Genomic DNA, 18,609 nt, shown 5'->3' with positions numbered 1-18,609 from the left:
GTTTTCACCATGACTTCTCAGTTTGTAAACATAGTAATTGAGTAAGTGGTATGTAAAAAAAAAAAGAAATAATTCAGGAAGTATTCCCGAGATCCCAAAATGCAGCTGTTCATAGCTCACATTGTACAATTTTATACAGCGTGCAGGCAGTGGCGTACGATATAGAGAGATAGGTGAACACATGTTTGATCAAAAAGCAGGGACAGGACCAAGGAATAACAAAAACAGAACTGAGCGTAGTCTTCTCACTTCTTTGCTTTTGGAAAATTCAAACTGAGCACGTTATCCTGGAGAGAATCCTTTAGGTATCACCGAGGAGAAGTCCTTTATTGTCGCACTTCCGTACCTTTCAAAATAATCGCAATTTATCGACTAATAACTCCCAAAATAATAAAGGATGTTGACTTCTCCCAGAAGCAGTAAGATAGCGGCACGAAACTATTTGGGCTGCTTGACTCGGCGCGAAACAGTAGCAATTAAAATCAAATACGACTTTTTTTTTTAAATAAAATTAAAAAATATTGGAGACTAAAGGAACAATGATTTTTAGTATTTAACACGCAGCCTGAATTTGATTTTACGTTTTGTAGACAATCGTGTACGCTTAACATATCCGTATCTTAGCTTTATGACTTTACAGCCCTTAATTACATCCCTTATATACTAAAATTACTGTTTTTCTGATATTAAAAATTATGGATAATTATCAAAAATCAGTGTTCTACGATTGACCTACTTGACCAATCTTCTTCATTTATTTGTTATAAATAACTTAATACATTAAATTATCATATTTCAAACGTTATCGACAATTGTTTACATTCACATCAAATTGCCGATAAATGTCAATGAATTGTTAGGTTTGACATCAGTTTTATATGTATGCTAAATTCACTGAAGTTTTTAAATCTAATATTTGTTCGCTTTATTCTATCTAGTAAATTTAAAGCTAAATTAAATTTTGATTATCACAATAATAGGTTTGTTTAGATCATCATCCTTTCGCAACTGTCTTTGTTCTCATAAATTCACAGATGAATGACTATTGAACGGCACCAGAAACAACTGTTATGACGTTTACATGCAGTCCGCGCATAAGTTTTGTTTATCATGAATTTTCGATAAATTAAAAATGATAAACATGCATTAAATTTTGTTTCTTTAAAAAGCTGAATTTGAATGAAAATGTCTCGGTGTTATTCTAACTCAGCATCCATCCCCATCTCCGCGGCGGCTGCTTTAATCCATGAAATATAACTAGATATTCTAGTGTAAACACCTGGGCGATCCTTTTTTGCGCACCCATCGCCCCAAGATACAATTCCTGTCAACTCCATACGTCCATCAACGTTGCATACCAGTGGACCTCCGGAATCTCCTCCACACGCATCCACGCCACCCTTTAGCCTGCCTGCGCAGAGCATTGTATCCAGAATAGCTTGCTGGCGGCCGCCATAGATCCCATCCTTGCGACACAGATCCAGCGAAAGAAGTGGCACCGCCGCCGATCGCAGGACCGGCGATAAGCGCTCGGGATCTAGTGGGTCGACTGTGCCCCAACCGGACACTTCACACCAGGTTCCAGGTCGCGGCGTCTTCGTCGTTAAACAAGCCGGCTGCACCACCGGGTTGTATCCAAAACCGGGTGCGTCCAGCAAAAGCAACGCAATATCGTTACTATACGGGCCGTACTTGCGGAAATCTTCGTGAGACACTGCCTTTAACACATGAAGAAGCTGCTCGTAGGGGGCGGCTTGATCATGCCGACCAGTGCTCACCACCATCTCTTCGGTAACACAGTGTGCCGCCGTCAGAACGAGACGGTGCGAGACAATTGTACCACCACAGCGATGCTTGCCCTCAGCACGCACGTCTACCTGCCAGGGTACGGCGCCGTAAGGCGGCACCTCACCGCCGATGATTCGCGGTTCGCGCTGCGGACTCCACGCTACCGGGCGCGACCCACACGCGGGACCCGGTACGCCGAGCGGGAATTTCGGATGACCGCCCGAGCGGTAATTACTCGCGCCCATCACACCGTCTCCATTACCTCCGCCGCCCACCAGCGCGATAATCGCTATCTTCGTGACGAGCGCGTACATCTCGTCGTCGTTGTGCGGTCGGTGTCGGTTTTGAAGGGAGTCGCGCATTGCTATACTTATATACGCGCCGCCGCGACCGATCACACTACCGAATAATATGACCCGGAATCGTGCGTGCGAATGTCACCTGGGAGCGCGCTTATCACGCACAAGGCCCAGATTGATAGTATTATGTCAACCCGTATGCGCTTCGGCCCAGTTAGGCTCACCTTGGCCCAGTGTGCGGCGGCCGTGTGCATTTCACTTTCTCGCACCGCGGGCAGTGCAGGCGGGGCACTAACCAACGCAGCGAAAGTGCCGTTGGGTACCGACCTGCGCTCGCCAATCGCACGCGAATTACGCAATCGCTTTCTTTCGCGCCACGAACTGCATCTTGGTGCATTTCTTTCACCGCCGGCTGAGTCACTCGTCGCTTAGTGCGAGCTGCGCCGCTCACGTACGCACAATCATCAAGATCGTTATTTTAATCGTACGTGTGCTCAATATATACTTCCACAGCAAGTAGGACTACAAACAATAATCGAGCAGCAATTCCTCAAATTTGTTCAAAATTATATTTTGTGATGTTTACTTCAATGTCATTCGAAAAAATTAAAAAAAAATATTTATTAAAATCTGTTATTCCTGCTAACTTAAGAGTTTCCCCATTTATGTATTTTACTACAACAAATAGGGATTTATGTGATTAAAATTTCATGTTAGGTGGTCGCCCCTAATCGATGCACCAACAAATAATTGATGATGTCCCACATATAGCATCAAAATCATGCACGAGGCGTTCTTCTGGGTTACCTCGTTTCCCTGGGCGACGTACGCGCATTTATTCGATGCATCCAATATCATCGTGACATTAAAACAAAAACAAAAACAAGGTCGAATTTAACCGTTCGAAATAAGATAACGCCATTACATCATTCGTACTAAATGGAAACGTTCAAACGCGGTCGTGCATAATGTTTATTATATTGTTTACGTTCGGCATCAAAATTGGAACGCGAACATTTATTGGTTTTTTTTTTCTATGTTTTTAGAATACACGTATACCGCATAATCGATTGTGTAATTGGCTTGTACTAATTTTCACCTATTAGTCTTGAAATGTGTAAAACGCGAGACAAGCGCACGACAAAATATTCTAATATATGCAAACAAACACCAAAGAATCAGCTGGAGCCGACGACACTTTCTATCTTCTTTAATTATTATTTATTATTCGATTTTAATAACAGCCGTTTTTCATGTAGTTTATGTTTATGTCTTCTGCTTGCAAAAGTGCATCGTCGAACTTTCTTTTCACTTATACTTACGACAGCGATAAGACGTTGAAATGGCAAGTGGCAATTAAAACCATTCGTGTGACCTTGCCAGCTTCCAATTAAGAACGAACGACCTGGAGTACCTACGTCCGAGCCTAAAGCTGAAAATGAGAAACTATTCAAACTGAACAAAGAGCACACGTTGAATGTTCGTTTATTTAATTTTATTCAGTTTCAGTATGTTAATAATTTAATAATGCTTTATACATGTACACATAATGAATAACTTACAATTATTAATTAATAGTACTTACGTGTGCTATTCACTCGTAATATAAGTTTAATATGTATACTAATTCCTTCCACGTATTGATTAGTTTAAGTAAGCGCCGAGCGTGGAGCGACGGCGACGAGACTAGTTGCGCTCCTCCTGCACTGGCGTGATCAACCGTTGGAGGCTGAGATACTCATTGCCGGAGCGTGGACGCAGCGTGCAAGATGGGGGCGGCGCGTCGGAGGAGCTATGCGAGGAGAGCGAGAGCGTCTCGAAGTAATCAGACATATCGGACGTGCCACTGCTTGTGGAACCGGTTGGGCAGAGCGGCACTTCCGCCTCGGCGCTAGCGCTCTTAGCCTCACCCTTCTGGAAATTGAAGCTGATGTCCTTAAGAGGATCGGAGGACTTGGAGCGTCGCGGTAGAGTCGACGGTGGCGCAGACATTTTGCGCGGCAGCTCAAAGACGCCGGAGTCGTTGGACGAAGACGAGTCGCGATTGGCTTTGGTTGGGACAAGAGAAGCGCGGCGTACAGTTGGGCTGCAAATGCAATTGGGGGTGGTTGATGGCTCGCCACCGGCGTCACCTTCCTCGGTGCGACTGGAAGAATCGGCCGAGTTGGAGCGCTTCCGACGTTCAAGCAAGTTATCAGTGCTGTCAAGCACTTGCTTGCGTTGGTAAATGTTGGACTGACTTTGCATTAATGCAGCACCGCCCGGTTTGGTGAGATTGGGATTGCTGTTTGAGAGCATCTTGCCGAGGCGCTGCTTGACTGGTGGTAGCATGGGCAGGTAGCCCGGATGTGCTTGCTGCTGCTGCTGTTGCTGGTGGCCAGGGTGCATCAGCAGGTAGTCATCCTGGGCATGCCCGCAACGTGTGCACATTCGCGCTTTCGCCAGTACCTGCTTGGCATTTTCGTAGTGCTGAAGCGATTGGGCAAACTCCATGTTCGCATAGTTATGCGCCGAAGATTGGCCATTCGATGCAGGAGCATTTGAGTTGGGCGTTGAGCTTGCCATTGGTGCTAGATTGGCATAGTTAGCGTTACGGTTACACTTCTTGCTGAGGTCAACCTGCGCGTATAGCGCGTTGATGTCGTCCTGTTGTCCCCAGCAGGACAGGAAGCGCTGGCAATAGCATGAAGAGCGTTCCCGCTCGCGATCAATCTCTGGAGCTGGCGCTTGCACCTTGTACACGCATCCACATGGCTTACGGACGGCGTCTGCAAGACATTCCTTGATCTTGCGTGGCGTGTCGTAGTGTTCGTCAGTCTTGTTTTCCTGAACTGGATATGGAAAGTTGGGTATGTCGTAGTTGTCATAGGTAGTCGGTGGGAGAGGCGGAGCGGCTTTGAGCGGTGAGGTGGCGCCGTTTGTGGGCTTGGGCGGCCGCGCAGGCGGACGTGTTACGGTCTGACTCCAGCCAGAGCTGTCCGAGCCGCTGCTGATGGAGTGCCGATCGCAGGTGTGTTCCCAGCACGTAGGTACTCCAGGAGTAATGGTGGCGGTGGAAGAGCGTGACATGGCGCCCAGTTTACTGATGCAGCTCATGCAGCGTTCGATGGGTGGCCCATTCCAGCCGTCCGTGGAGCCCACGTCCCCACAGCCATAATTGCTGTCCAGATCAGTGAATGGCGAATCCACTCGTGACAGCAATGATGCATCCGTTATATCGGGATTTCTCATTTCCGAGCGTAACAGAGGGCGACGCGGGCTATCCATTACTAAAAATAACAATCCACGTATTAGCAAGTATTGTCAAATAGTTACAGAACAAATACAACTTACCAGACATATTTCTGGATACTGGACGTCGTCTCGATGCAAGCAATTGCCCTGTGGCTGCCAGTTTCAATGTGCTGCTTATTTCCTCACCTTGGTCAGTGACCAGTACATGAAGCCCTTCGCCCTTACCACACCTCGAACCACCTTCGAAACAAAATCGGCCCTCTACCACGCCGTAGCGACGTAGGTTGGACATTAACCAGTGGCCGACCAACCTCGGTGGGACACCCACACTGAGACAGAAACCTTTCTCTTGCACGTGAAGCTTGGCAGGACCGGCCTGGATGCGTGCCTTGGTCGGAGCGGAGCTCAACAAAACGAGGAATTGTGGCCCATCGCCAAGGTGTGTGCTCAACTTGACTTGCCATTGCATCAGACGCTCCCTGTTGTCAAACGCGAGCACAACAACCACGTCTTGACAAAGGATTGCAACCGTATTGGATTCCTTGTCAAGCGTAAATCCTGTCTCCAAACCAAGAAAATGTTGCAACGAGAGGGATGCTTTGGTGTGGCCCTGCTTGTAGCGATCTTTGGAATCTCGATAGAGCTGCAGATACAGGCAGTCTGAAAGGGAAACAAAGAGATTCATCATCAGAAACGTTGACAATACGTCGGAGATAATTCGGAAATGTATATTAAAATAAACTCGCCAAGTCTAGTTTCGAAATGAAAGGACATTAATTGCTTGCATTGTGCCCGGGTTCGTTGGAATTCGTTTCATTTGCATGCGAAACTAAAGCGTTTCGTAACGAATGCGTCCGTTCTTTTCAATGCCGCCGCCTCCGCCTTTAATGGCGAAAATTTGCGTTCCAGCCGGCGAGCGCGCAAACGTCTTCTTAATTAACAACGAAGCAACCAGGCGCAATAGCGCGACTGCGAATCCAGCAGAGGCGGCTAGCAATTATTTTACAATTTTTTACGTTTTTAAAAGCACCCATCGACCACCACAACCTCCACGCTTTCGATAAATATGCACAAGTGTAAATGCACATTGCCCTCATTATAATTGCACAAATAGTTTGATTTGCAGACACAATGCAACGGTCGCACAATGCGTGGCTAGCGGGTAATAATTACTGCGTGCACAGTCACAAATAATTATTTTCTTTTATTTATTCGATGCGCTTTATAAACAATTTTACAATAACGTCACACAAGCGCCGCCGCCTCGTAATTATCAATTGATGAATCGAATGAAATGCGCGTGCAGTATGGAGGAAACAAATAAATATATGAAATAAATGGATAATTACAAAAACAGGACGAGCGCACCGCGTGCGGATAAAAACCATCGCAAACAATAGTAATTCATTAAGCGACGAGCGTTATCCTGCGAGAGGCGAAATGGCCAGGGAATATTAAATCAAATCGATGCGCGTCCAGTGTCGATTTAAATTCCGTTTTAATATATTTATATGTTTCAATTCGACTCTGATTTGCATTGTTAGGGCGAATAGTGTTGATGTCTCACGAGACCATCGAGACCAACGCAATACATGAAAACGTTGGATTGTACAATAGTAATTTATGCACGTTGTACAATTAACTAAACTATATGAATTTTAAGTTATGTTATGTTGAGTACTAAGTAAATCGTTCGCTATTGAACAAAAAAACGTTCTCCTGGAAAAACAACTCTGCTCCTGCAGGTTATTGCGTTCGAGTGTTGTACCATCTGAGTCATTGATTTTCTAAGCAGGTGGGCATAAAACATGATTACGTCTTGCGAATAGTTTCATAAAATAATAATCGTAGATTAATAGAAGTCGATAGAAGCGCCGCGTGCAATGAAAGCGGCAAATCGACGATGAAACCATCGGTGAAAAATAAAACACCAATAAAATCCATTTGTTCCTAATGGATTTTCGGACCTTTCGCGTTCATTTGGCCGCCGAATTGATTTATACGCCTTTGAGCGCGCTCCTCCACCGCCATCGCCGACTGGAGAAATTTATTAGATATCTTTTTCGAGCGGAGACTCGACCGCCGAGCAATAATAATAATAATAATGGTAGATCAAGATGTATCCGGTATATTTTTTGCTTCTGTGCCCCTCCGTTTCCTTTGGCTCCGACGGCGCGACTCTATTCCTGGCATTTATTACGAGTTAAGTGTTTGCGTCGTGCAATAAAAGTCGATTTATTATATAAACAAGCGCGAGAGCATGTGTGTGAGCCGTGTAGCTGCGGTCGCAGCTCGCGACCGGATAAATAAAACGCGCGAGGACTCGCCGAAGAGGCGGCGATGGGCGTTAGTAACCCGTAAGTAGTACGCGATGCAAGAGATGCCCGATGAGATTCGATGCAAAAAAAAAGCGGAACAATTACGCCGACTGGGGGTTGCAAGTTATGTGCGCGCCCGAAGTTGAAAGTTCCACTCGAGACGCCCGTCGCTTTTATCGAGCTCGGCGCACTTAAAAAGCACGAAAAGCTGGGCTAGCAGTGTGCAGCACGGTGGCATCTCGTGGAGTGCATGAAGTGGACTTTCGAAGCATTCATAAAAATGTTTAAAAGACGCGGCAGGATATAATGAACGAGCGGCTGCGGCACAACGCGGATAAATAAACTCGATCGCAATTTGCCTCGGCCGCTGATGTTGATTATGCGCTTTTTAGCGCTTGCCAACGCACTTTCTTTACCCCATTTGCACTATTTGAAATAATAACAGACGGGTGCATACCTGGATCTACTCATGCTTTTTATGTTTGCTTGCTTGTGACTACCCACTCACTAACTGCGTGCGTGTATTTGGAAATCGTTAAAGATTTATGCCTGCTTAACGGATTTTTTAACTACGTAGACTGTCGTTGATTGTGCGCGTGGTTGTAGCAAATGATGTGCATTTAAAACGGGTTAATTGCCTAGATACTTAACGCGAAACTGGAAAAACTACCGCTCGCCGACATTTGTCACTCTTGAAGGAGGCGCTTATAATAAAAAACAAACATAAACTGCACGAATGACTGCGTCGTTATATTTGTAACAGCTAGATGTTGTGATGTCGTGCGTTTGCGTACATTTTTTATCCTCGAACAGATTCCCGATGCTGACGGCAGTAAAGAAATGGAATTCAAACGCTCGTCTATGAACTTCGGCAGTCATTATAATAAATTATCTTGATTCTTCTGCGCTTGTCGCGAGCGCCTTCGTCATCTATTCGTTTAGCTTGAAATGAGCCATGTGACGTTATCACCGCCGCTATTAAATAAAACTAATATCCACCCCTCGCTTTCGTTGTATGCAGCGATAAGAAAAACGATCACCACGCGCTGTTCTTTGGTCGGGCGGACGGAGTGAGGTAATTTATAGATTCGGATTCAGTGGTTTCTGGTCGTTGCGACGCAAAGTTGAAAATAATTAAGGTGCAGGTTGGCGAAACGTGCATGCTGCGTACACGTACGCCGGCAGTCTTGGTGCGCGACCCCCTTTTAATGAGCATTGCAGCAAAGAGGGGCTGCTCTTGGGGGGCGCCTGCACGATGGGAACAATGCGGCCCTTGTTTGCCAACCAGCGCGGTGGTGGCATTCGCGACTGCAGGCCCGCTCGATGGCGCAGAGTAATTAACAAAGCGTGTGCACATGGTGTGAGCGCCGAAGAGAACAGCACATGGCGTTTCACTTGTCATAATCTACCATTCTGCCATTCAGCCTGATTCGCATCCATTCAGGCGGACGGGCGACAAGCGACGAGCGAGTGGCGTTAAAACGATGGCGCGGTCGAGAGTCAGGGGCGGTGAACAATATTCGCCACAACCACCAACTCAAATAAAATAAAAACATTTATTGATAATATTCGTTACGGTCGAGCACACAGCGGCTTATGAATATTGTTCAAAGTTTGTTATGCCAAAAGTGACTACAATATAAACTTCATTTAATTGCGCACACCACGAAGTTAACAACAAATGTATACAAGAATTTATTTGTCTCCTGTACTACATAAAATTGTGCAATATCAATACTATAAATAATTTAATGCCTCTCATGGTCACAGTTTTATACAAATAAAAACACATTGTGGTTTCATCGTTCCCAGTCGGCGTGGAAACGTGGTGTGCAACGAATGGAGAAATTGATTTTAAACTCTCATTGTCTGGCTAACGAATTTCAGCTTGGGAACATCAAAAGTCTTGTTTCTGCTCATATTGCCCAGTATACTACTATTAAAGCCCACCGAAGGTACACAAATGCTATAATGAAATTGCTCTTATATACATAAATGTTGTGTTTGTTGCTTTTCGTGTTTTACTTCTTCTTCCAATGGTGTTTTCGAGAGAAGCTGTATAATTTAGCGCTCGATTGTGAATGCATCAAGTGCGCTCGGTGCATTAGCCACGCGATTCGCGCCCATCGTGTTTAAGTTAAATCAAACCCGCCCGCAGCGCACCTGCTTCAGCCGCCATTAGTTATGTCAACCCTGAAAGACGAGCACAAACCAAACGCAAAACCCAAAATGTTCCTAGTGTTGCCAGTACCTGCCGAAAGCGCGTTCCTGTGAACGGGATTGAACGGGAGTAAAACAAGCACGGTTGCCTTCCACTGTTGCGCAGTTCGACGAAGTTTCCCAGCCTCGAAACACAATACAGCGGGCACGCGCTCCATTCGGAATTTGATTAATTAATTAATGCACAATTACAAACCGAGCGGCAGCGGCGGTTTGTGGCCATCGTGGCCGCTCGCAGTAATTACTTCGGCGCTGGTATATTTTCAGCGAGAAAAGCGTCGCGTTAAATGCATAAAATTGTCGGACATTCGTGACTGGAAATCCGGCCGGCGTTCGTGAATTTAAATGCAATAAATATTTGCAGCAATTCTAATTCGACTCTTGCAGAAAAACGCAACAAGAGCGTTACTTAAGCGGATGACGTTCTTCAACGCCACACGCCCGTTCAACAAATCGCTCAGCCCGACAATAAAATAAATTTAAAGAAGCTTACCCGGGATAAGCCGTTAATGGGTTAATAGTGCTACACGCGCAGCGGGCTATTTATTCCCACGGCTCCTTCTGCTCGTTTTCTAGAGTTAGCGCTTTTAATTTGTTGCAAGTTTTTTATGCCCGAACTTAATATCAGCGTTTATTATATAATATTTATTAGTTTGGCGTTGCTTTCGTCGCATCCACTTTCACTAATAGAAGCAAAGTGGACGGAAATGCTTGCGAAGCGCGTGGTTAGAGTTTGCCAGGATGGGTTAATAGTTTCGGCCGGCGGTGGCGGCATAAAAACCGCCTGCGGAACAGCCGGCGACGGGCCTCCACGAAAAAAGAAGAAGTAATAAAAGTTTTCAGGCGAATTGGATTCCCCTCAGTGCTGCCGACGATGACGAACTCTGTCCATTACCCTCTAACCCACAATTGCTGCCCCCCTTCCAATCCCGCAGCGACTTAAGCTGCTCCGTATTAGTTTCTAGTTTGCCGGTTTTTTGCCCGATTATGATGTGGACATTCGAGTGGATTATCCTTCGATAATTGCGCCTATAAAACGACGTATTTTATCAACTTTACGGAAGTTCGCCAGGTAACCAAGCCAACGAAAGCATAACGACGTGAGAGGTTTCTTGTAGAGAAATAATTTTGAGTGATTTTTACACGAAGCAACAATTCCATTCAGCAAGTTATCAAGAAATGATAATATTACCGTAACGATGCTGGCCGTGCACGGAATACGTTATAGCGGCAAGTTAAATAAAATAGTTGGGAGCGCAGGGGCCAGGCACGTTCCGAGCGGGCTGGCCGCCGAAGAAGCCAAGAAGCAGTTCGTAAGCCCTCCGCCGCCAATCTCGCCCCCACATCGATCCGCTGCGCCGCAGTTGTGCTTGTTATTCCGTCTGCGAGAAGTACGTGGAAAACAAAACAAGCGGATTAAAGTCAAAGAATGAAGTTGCGTCCTGTTTGTGGTGACGCAACGTTTAATTACTTTTTAATCGGACGGCGGCGTCCGCGAGACACATGATTAATTGTTGTTGTTTTTATTTTCTTAACTGGCGATCTTACGTCCGAGGCTATGTTTGGCTCGCTCACATCGCAAAATGACAATCCGTGCGCGAGCATAAAAAATACAAGACAAATCGTTAATCTCCAGAGCGGCGGAGTCGAGCCGGGTGAAAAGAGTGGGCGGCAGCTAAAGAGTAAAATTCGTAATTCGATTGTTTTGTGCAGACGATGATTTATCGTCGGCGCGCTCTCGTCGAAACAACAAAAACACATTAAAGGATAGTTTTTCTGACGGTGCGCAAATCTAGTCGCCGCCGACGGCTGCGGAGTAATGTAACTAGGTGGGACGGGCCGCGAAACAAATGACGAACGCAAACGAACGTCGCGGGCACCGAAAGAGCGAAAATACGGTTCGTGGTTCGGAAGAAAAGTGCCTCTGCGCGGTGGCGGCAGGCGGGCGCGCGCCTGCTGACAGTCGAGAACCGATGCGAGTTGTTTGTTCCGCGTTGTCACCTGCAGATATCTTTATTTGCGAACGCGCAAAGTTGCGAACAACAGTTTCGCCAACGAGTTTTATTATGTGCTACCGCCACCGTCGCGCCATCGAGAAACAAATGCACACAAGCAAGCCACCCACCAAAATGTGTGCAGGTGTGTAAAGGTGTAGAAAGCGGCGTTCGGAAGTTAAAGTTTCATTTGTTAAAGTGATCGAATAACGAACGAACACACAAATCGGACACGCTGCGCGTTTCTCCGTGTAACTAGTACCAAATACAACTTGTTCATCGTGTTATTGCCGCAAATAAAAGACGTCGTTTATTCCCCGGTTTGTTTGCGCTTGCGTAGATTTCCCGAGGACGCAATATGCACCGGGCGTCTGGCGTTGACATGTTAATATCTTATGTACTACAGTATTACGCATTCTTAGCCTACGGGCTAATCGCAATCAATATGTGAGCACAATACATCATTGACGATGCATTAAAGTGAAAATGCCGGGAGGGCTAAAGGAAGCAATTCCATCCATCTCGCGGATGGTTTGTTTGAGCGCTGTTTATAATATTAATTCGCCCTGCGCTTTGCTTCATACGCGACGGGTGAAAGGGAGGAAAGATGATTTTATTATTTATTTGTAATTAATGTAGTGATGAATAGCCCTTTCAGTCGCCCCGGGGCCTGACCGTAGCACGATTGCAATGCTAGCAATAACTCGCCGACCACCATCACAGCCGATGCCACCGCCGCCCTCGTCCTTAGGAGGGCGCACTTTGGCTTAGGTCCAGAGTTCAGACACATTGCCGCCGGCGCTCTTTTTTACCACCGGCGAGCGTTTGAGCGCTTTCCGTCCGGCGCAAGTTACCTCCCGATATGCAAGTCTTTCATGGTGCACAGCACCCTGTATATCGGCAAACGTACACATTGGAGCTGCGCGCCAGTGAGTCGACAAACGAAAGTCGTTAGCAACGCTACTCGGCACCGTGAATAACAGGAACCAGCGGGCGGGTTAAAAATTATTACGCAAAAGCCGCCCCCAAGGCACAACCCCTGGCGCCCGCATGATCACGCGTTGAAACTCCAGAGTACGAAGTCATTCTGCCAGTATTTCCGAGAAAGTTTTCTTTTTAAACTCAGTGGACCACCCATACCAGAGTCCCGTACGAAAAGAAAAACGTTATAAAAAAAGCGAGCAAAATTATCGATGGCAAAGGCGAAGAAAAGCGAAATTAAGTTTCGAAGGCACGGTTCATTGCTTTGCGGAGGTTTTCGGTAATTGCCTTTTTGCCGTTTCATCTCGCCTCCGGCCTGTTTCGCATTCATAGTGTATTGAAACAGGCCACGCCAATCCACAGCGGCGGCAGTTTATTATTCAGATCGTATACGGCTTTTAATAGTCACTGTTATGGCAGCGAAGATGGCGAACGCCAATGAGTCCCCAAGACGCGCCGCGAAATAAATATACAGAGAAACTGTCCCTGGCGAGTGGATTAGGGCAGGCGTTTCGTGGCGAAAGCAGCTGAACGCAATGCATACAACCGACGTCGTTTAAGTCATGCGACGAGCACCTAGCGCAACTAAAACAGGGGCCGTTGCCAAATAGTACCAACGTAATTTCACGGGTCGACAACGAAGTCTTTAACTCGCCGCCGCCGCCGTCGTCGTCCTCGGCGCGATGTTGCGGTTGTATCCTCTCTACGGCAGATACGACCTCGTTATCTTACAACTTGCACTAATCGCCATGGCAACCGAAATTGAAACCATATCACTTTCCCTCTCGACCTTCGCCGCCTGCGCCGCCTTAAAGAAATAGAACGCTCGTTCACGGCAAATACGTAAAAACGATGTCGAACACGAACTGCATCCCACTACGCCCAATTCTAATCTCGATTTGCTAGTGTACACATGTAGGGATCCGAGTAGTGGATATTTTATGCGCGTTTCGGCAATCAATTTATTAGCGTTTGTAATATGACGGGCGCACAGATGTTGGGGCCATTAATACGAGTACGGGGAGTCATCCATCACTCGAAAATATCCACGTGCTGGGATGAAAGGCGATAAAACGGTGCGGCGGCGGAAGGTGCGTGTCACGCGTTCGTGCCAATGCCACCAATGGGGATTTTCTTCCGGGAAGCTTGATGGTCGAGCCATCAAAGCGGGTGGGCAATGATGTGGGTTCGTTTAATGCCGCCCCGTAAGCGGTGCGCTGGTAATGCCACGCTTTTTACGTTACCTACGATTTCCTGCGATTGCTGGTCGGCCGCGTGCGCAATCGTCGAGGAGCAGTGAAGAAAACAAAAGAAACAAAACGCGCGCGGCGCAGGAGAAAAACGACCTCACTGTGGCGGCCCAGACGGCAATGAAACGAGAGACGCGAGCAAGAAAAAGAAATCGGTTCGATCAAAATTGACGCTTAAGACGAAACGTAAAAGGATAATATAGGTTCTGCGGTTGAGTTCGGGCAGCGACGCCAAGAGAAATACGGCGTATACGGACGAAAATCTGCCACGTGCTGAAAAAAGCAACGAAGATTGAACGAAGACATCCGCTTGGATTACGTCCATCTTTGATCCCGAATCGTGCCGAATTCAATTAGATTATTTAATCATTTAAATTTAAAAATGTGCGCGTCCTACTGTCGTGTACCAATTCCTCGTTTCTTTTTGCGTCTACGACCTTACTTACCATCTTGTCACATCTTGTTTTACGTTTTTGTGTACTTGTATCTGCAGTTCTCCCCTTTTCGTTTTAGCTTCCCTTTGGGGTACCCGGAAGTTTAAATCTATAAAAACATAACAGGAGTGTCGTCTGGTCGCGTAATACATTCCCCTCCTCTCCATACAATATGCCCGAATCGATACGTTCCATAATTTATTTGGGATTAAAATTCGAGCGGTGTATTTATGCCTTTTTGGAAGCTACCTACGTAACATGCGGAGGGGTCCGGGCCAAAGCGATTCAGAGCAAAGCAGCGGGAAGAGCATTCGGCAATGCACTCCAACAAAGCAGCCCGGAACGGCTACAAGAGGGATAGCTGGATGAGGGAGTGGATATCCTCAATGCTCAATAGTGGGTCTTGCTGTCACGCAACTAAATCTGTGTAAATCATTCTCGGGCGGGAATTAGGCATATCTCTGCCTGCGCGTCGCCTCTTGACTAAACATTTATCATTTATCGAGAAGTTTCAATGATGTCGAAATTATACCAGTCGGTGAGTCCCTACCTTTCAGTTTAATTGCGGTGGAAACTTCCAGCACGTCCTAGTGCAGCGTTAGAATGGACTAGTTTAGTTGGGAGAGGTCCTTCAGTTCCGCGCGTCCTTGTGACGAGACAAAATGGAACGGACCATCCGGGCGAGCGCATTAAATATTCCCATTCAGAGTCTCGGCAACTATAAACTGTAGTTCGTGTTCGCCGCGTGACAAATGGCTAACTGGCAGTTATTGTTCGGGCATAACAGGGTGCGCACACTTCCTCGTGTCCGTCACATGTGCCCAGTTAATTGGAATAATCCCGTAATCTCGTAGCGCCCTTCCCGATACCATGGTCGTCACGCGCACCGAGACTAACACGAAGATATGGAATTTTATGACGCCTATTAAGACATGCATTTAATAAGCACCCGACGTTGAGGATTACGCTAGTGTTGCGCACTTAGCCTTCGTATATTTGCGAATATTTTCAATGAAGAGCTAGAAAGAGACGCGATGGCAAATGACACGCAGTTTAGAAACGGCTCATAAATTCATCGAATGCTGGCGGACGCATTAGACGACCCCCGTTCGTCGTAATTGTGCGTGAAATATGAAGGCGGCAAAGAAATATTAAAATCTTGATCGGCCTACGCTTTGCCCAGTTTGGGACGATTGTACAGCATGCGCGCGAGCAAGATATATGAAGACCTCAACGACGTCCGAATATGTATGAGGCGTCCGACTAATAGACCGTTTCAAATAGCGAAAAGTATTATCGAAACTGGATGGATTTTTTTCCGCCGGCAAGCCAAGATGTGTGGAACGAGAGCATCCCTTGAACGCCGAATACGACCCTTCGGGGTCTCCGTCCATCCTCTAGTAGTATAACCATTAAAAGGCAAATTTGTAGCGTATTATGCATATTACTTCAATAGTATTAGAGGACTCAGCCAAACTTAGATAATAATTCAACCAAAACATTTCTCTTTTTTGCTTCGCAGTGTATTGCGCAATGGGCGACAAGAGGCGCGAATGCAAAAAATCGTACAAAACCAACTTCGTAGAGAAGTGGCCGAGTGCAAGAGTGTTTGCGCGCAAAAATCTAATTTATTTTCGGTTAAACAAAGCCCGCTTTTGTGAGCGCACGTGTAATCACAAGCGGGACAAAACGGACACAAAGCCGGGCGAGGCAAAGCAGCAAGTCCGTCCTGCGGAGGGCGACAATAAAAGTCGCCTTTTAGTTGCTTTTCCAAAGCAGACGCCAAACTGAGGCCCGAACACCCGCGCACGGGTACATACTTTATCGAAGCTGGTCCTGGGCGCCGGAGAGGCGCGAACTGTGAGACAGAGAGATTTTTATCGTCGCGTATGATTTATACGCGTTTCACGCCGGCCGCCGGGACCGAACTCTATGCAAAGGGCGGAGGTAAACGCGTTATATCTTTTAGATAATTACTGGCCGTGCCAGGCGCGAAAAATATACAATTTCATATGTCCCGCAACTATGCGTGGCGTCCACTCAGAGAATTTCGTAATGATATTTCAGCGGAATATTTAGACAATACACCATATTAAAGCGAAGCAGTGTAAAAACCATGTTTATTTCAACATGTGCGACGTGGTTACAATTTATTTTTACGCATTCAACGCCGAAAATATACTGTAATAGGCAGCTGGACAGTGTGGGTAATATGGGCAAAGGACCATTTTCCATTTACATGCGTAGTATTAAACCCAAAGTCCCAGGCGCAGAGGAACTGCGCGACTATAAAGTAAAACAGCCGAATTTATCAAATGTAAACGAGACGCACCTGAACTGTATGCGGTGCTGTTCGGGGGCCGAGTGCCGTAAGTTATTTATCGATTTTCAGACCAAAATCCCCCCAAAAAGGAAGCGAAAAATCCGAACGAACCGATACAGGAATACCGGGTTACGGTTACAGTTTCACTGCTCGTGCGAGAGAGCGGCTGCAGGGTCGGGTGGAAATCGCTTCGAATTTATTAATTTCGCCTCGACCTAATCGCCCGCAAAAAGAAAATCTTACCGAATTACCCACAAGCCACTGATCGGGATAATAAAGTTAACCTTTCCGCTGCCTTTCGCAATATGCCCGTATCAAACCACAAACGACACATCTATTCCACATCACTGACCAAACTATCAAAATGTAATTAAAGAATAATAAATCCATCCGACCTTAGATACAATTATACTAAGTGAATAAAAATAGTTTAAAAAAATATAAAGAAAAGTAGTATCAGCATGAAAGTAAAGTTTAGATTTTATTATCCGCAATAAGGATAACAAGAACACGTCGCATAATTGTGGCGATTGGTTCTTGTTAAAATTCCCAGCGTCGTAACCGAAAACAAGCGTGTATCAAGCCGAAATCGTGCATCAGGGGGCGGCAATTCGCAGACGGCGAACGAAATAAAACGCCAAGAAGAAGGCTAAAACGACAAGACACCACCACATTTTTTGTTGCCGACGAGCGCGCAGGACAACGACGTGACTTCGATTCGAATGTCAATTACGATCGAGCCGCGCGACAATAAAACCTATGCGGATGTTGAGAATGTGCGAGCAAATGCGAACGAATCAGATAGAGCCGGAGTGTGCAGGGTGAGAAGACGGGAGGGCGCAAACCCTCGTCGACACATATATTTCCGTGTTTTAGTGTGTGGAAAATGTAGTTGTACATTCGTCATGGAGATAACGATAACGCCGCTCCGGCGCACCGCCGCCGAAAAGGAAATATAAAAAGCAGCGCGATGTGCGCGCACCTTCGAGTACAAGGCGCGATAGGAACGCTTATCGCATTAGCGCGGAGCGTGACTCAAATGATTAAAACCGCAGGAGCGGGCCGCGGCCGCCAGAGAATCGCCGACGTTTTTGGCAGCCTGCTGCAAATTGCACCGGGATGCGCCGACTGCAAGCCGGGGCGGAATGGCATGCATGAACGAGTCGGTTATTTCAGCTGTTGCCCGACGTCGCGGCCCATTCGCTTCCGGAAGCACGCTCGCGAGTGTTTTTACAGTCGGACGACGCCACACATCAAAGAGTCATTTTGCCACGAGTGCGCAACGCACCTTGCAACCATGCATCACATGCATCATAGCACTGTGCATAAATAACCCTAAGTGAAAGAGCTCCTAAAAATTAAAATTTCTGCAAAAACTGCCTGTTGTTCTTGTTAATACCAGTAAAGCATTACTATGGGATTTGCTTTTTGACGAGAATATCTCATGAAATTAAAATAATATAATATTAATAAAGTGCGTATAATAGGCATGTAAGGTGTTGAAGAACTAAGAATGAATGATTAAATATTAATTAACTAATTTACTTGAAGTGTTACTTTCCCGTTGATAAAATGGTTAATACCTACGTACATATTGGTTGTATTCAGTCGTATTATACGAGTATGTGATGAATGTAGATAAATATTTGTTTTGCAAATGTAAAGATTTTAAAATAAAATAAAATTTCTTTAGATCTTTGTTGCAATAGTTATTTAATTAATACTTAGGATAGGGTTTAATTAACTATTAGTGCTCGCTGCATTTGTG

At 46.0% G+C, this 18,609-nt stretch overlaps 2 protein-coding genes across 4 annotated transcripts in view; both read right to left on the bottom strand.

The window, feature by feature from the left end:
• Nucleotides 1-924: 924 nt before the first annotated feature.
• On the bottom strand, nt 925-2,425 carry LOC135791951 (trypsin-like). The gene has a single exon (XM_065302567.1). It carries the CDS (start codon nt 2,148-2,150, stop codon nt 1,197-1,199), a length of 954 nt encoding a protein of 317 aa, XP_065158639.1. The 5' UTR covers nt 2,151-2,425; the 3' UTR covers nt 925-1,196.
• A 983-nt stretch (nt 2,426-3,408) lies between these two features.
• The window catches only part of LOC135791768 (uncharacterized), a 71,085-nt gene continuing 55,884 nt past the window's right edge, over nt 3,409-18,609 (bottom strand). For 2 of the 3 annotated variants that reach the window (XM_065302299.1, XM_065302310.1), the window contains 2 exons: nt 5,421-5,981; nt 3,557-5,356 (listed from right to left, as the gene is read on the bottom strand). In XM_065302299.1, the coding sequence (XP_065158371.1) occupies nt 3,774-5,356; nt 5,421-5,981 (2,144 nt within the window). In that variant the 3' untranslated portion in view covers nt 3,557-3,773. Of the gene's footprint in view, nt 3,520-3,556; nt 5,357-5,420; nt 5,982-18,609 lie in introns of those variants that run through there. The other variant, XR_010548117.1, reaches the window with a different exon arrangement.

Source organism: Atheta coriaria, unplaced genomic scaffold, assembly GCF_025399875.1.
Source record: "Atheta coriaria isolate IRGN ID8LTWV9N9 unplaced genomic scaffold, Caltech_Dcor_3.1 hic_scaffold_1_pilon, whole genome shotgun sequence".
Classification (NCBI taxonomy): Eukaryota; Metazoa; Arthropoda; class Insecta; order Coleoptera; family Staphylinidae; genus Dalotia; species Dalotia coriaria.
This window is presented reverse-complemented; position numbering and strand designations above follow the sequence as displayed.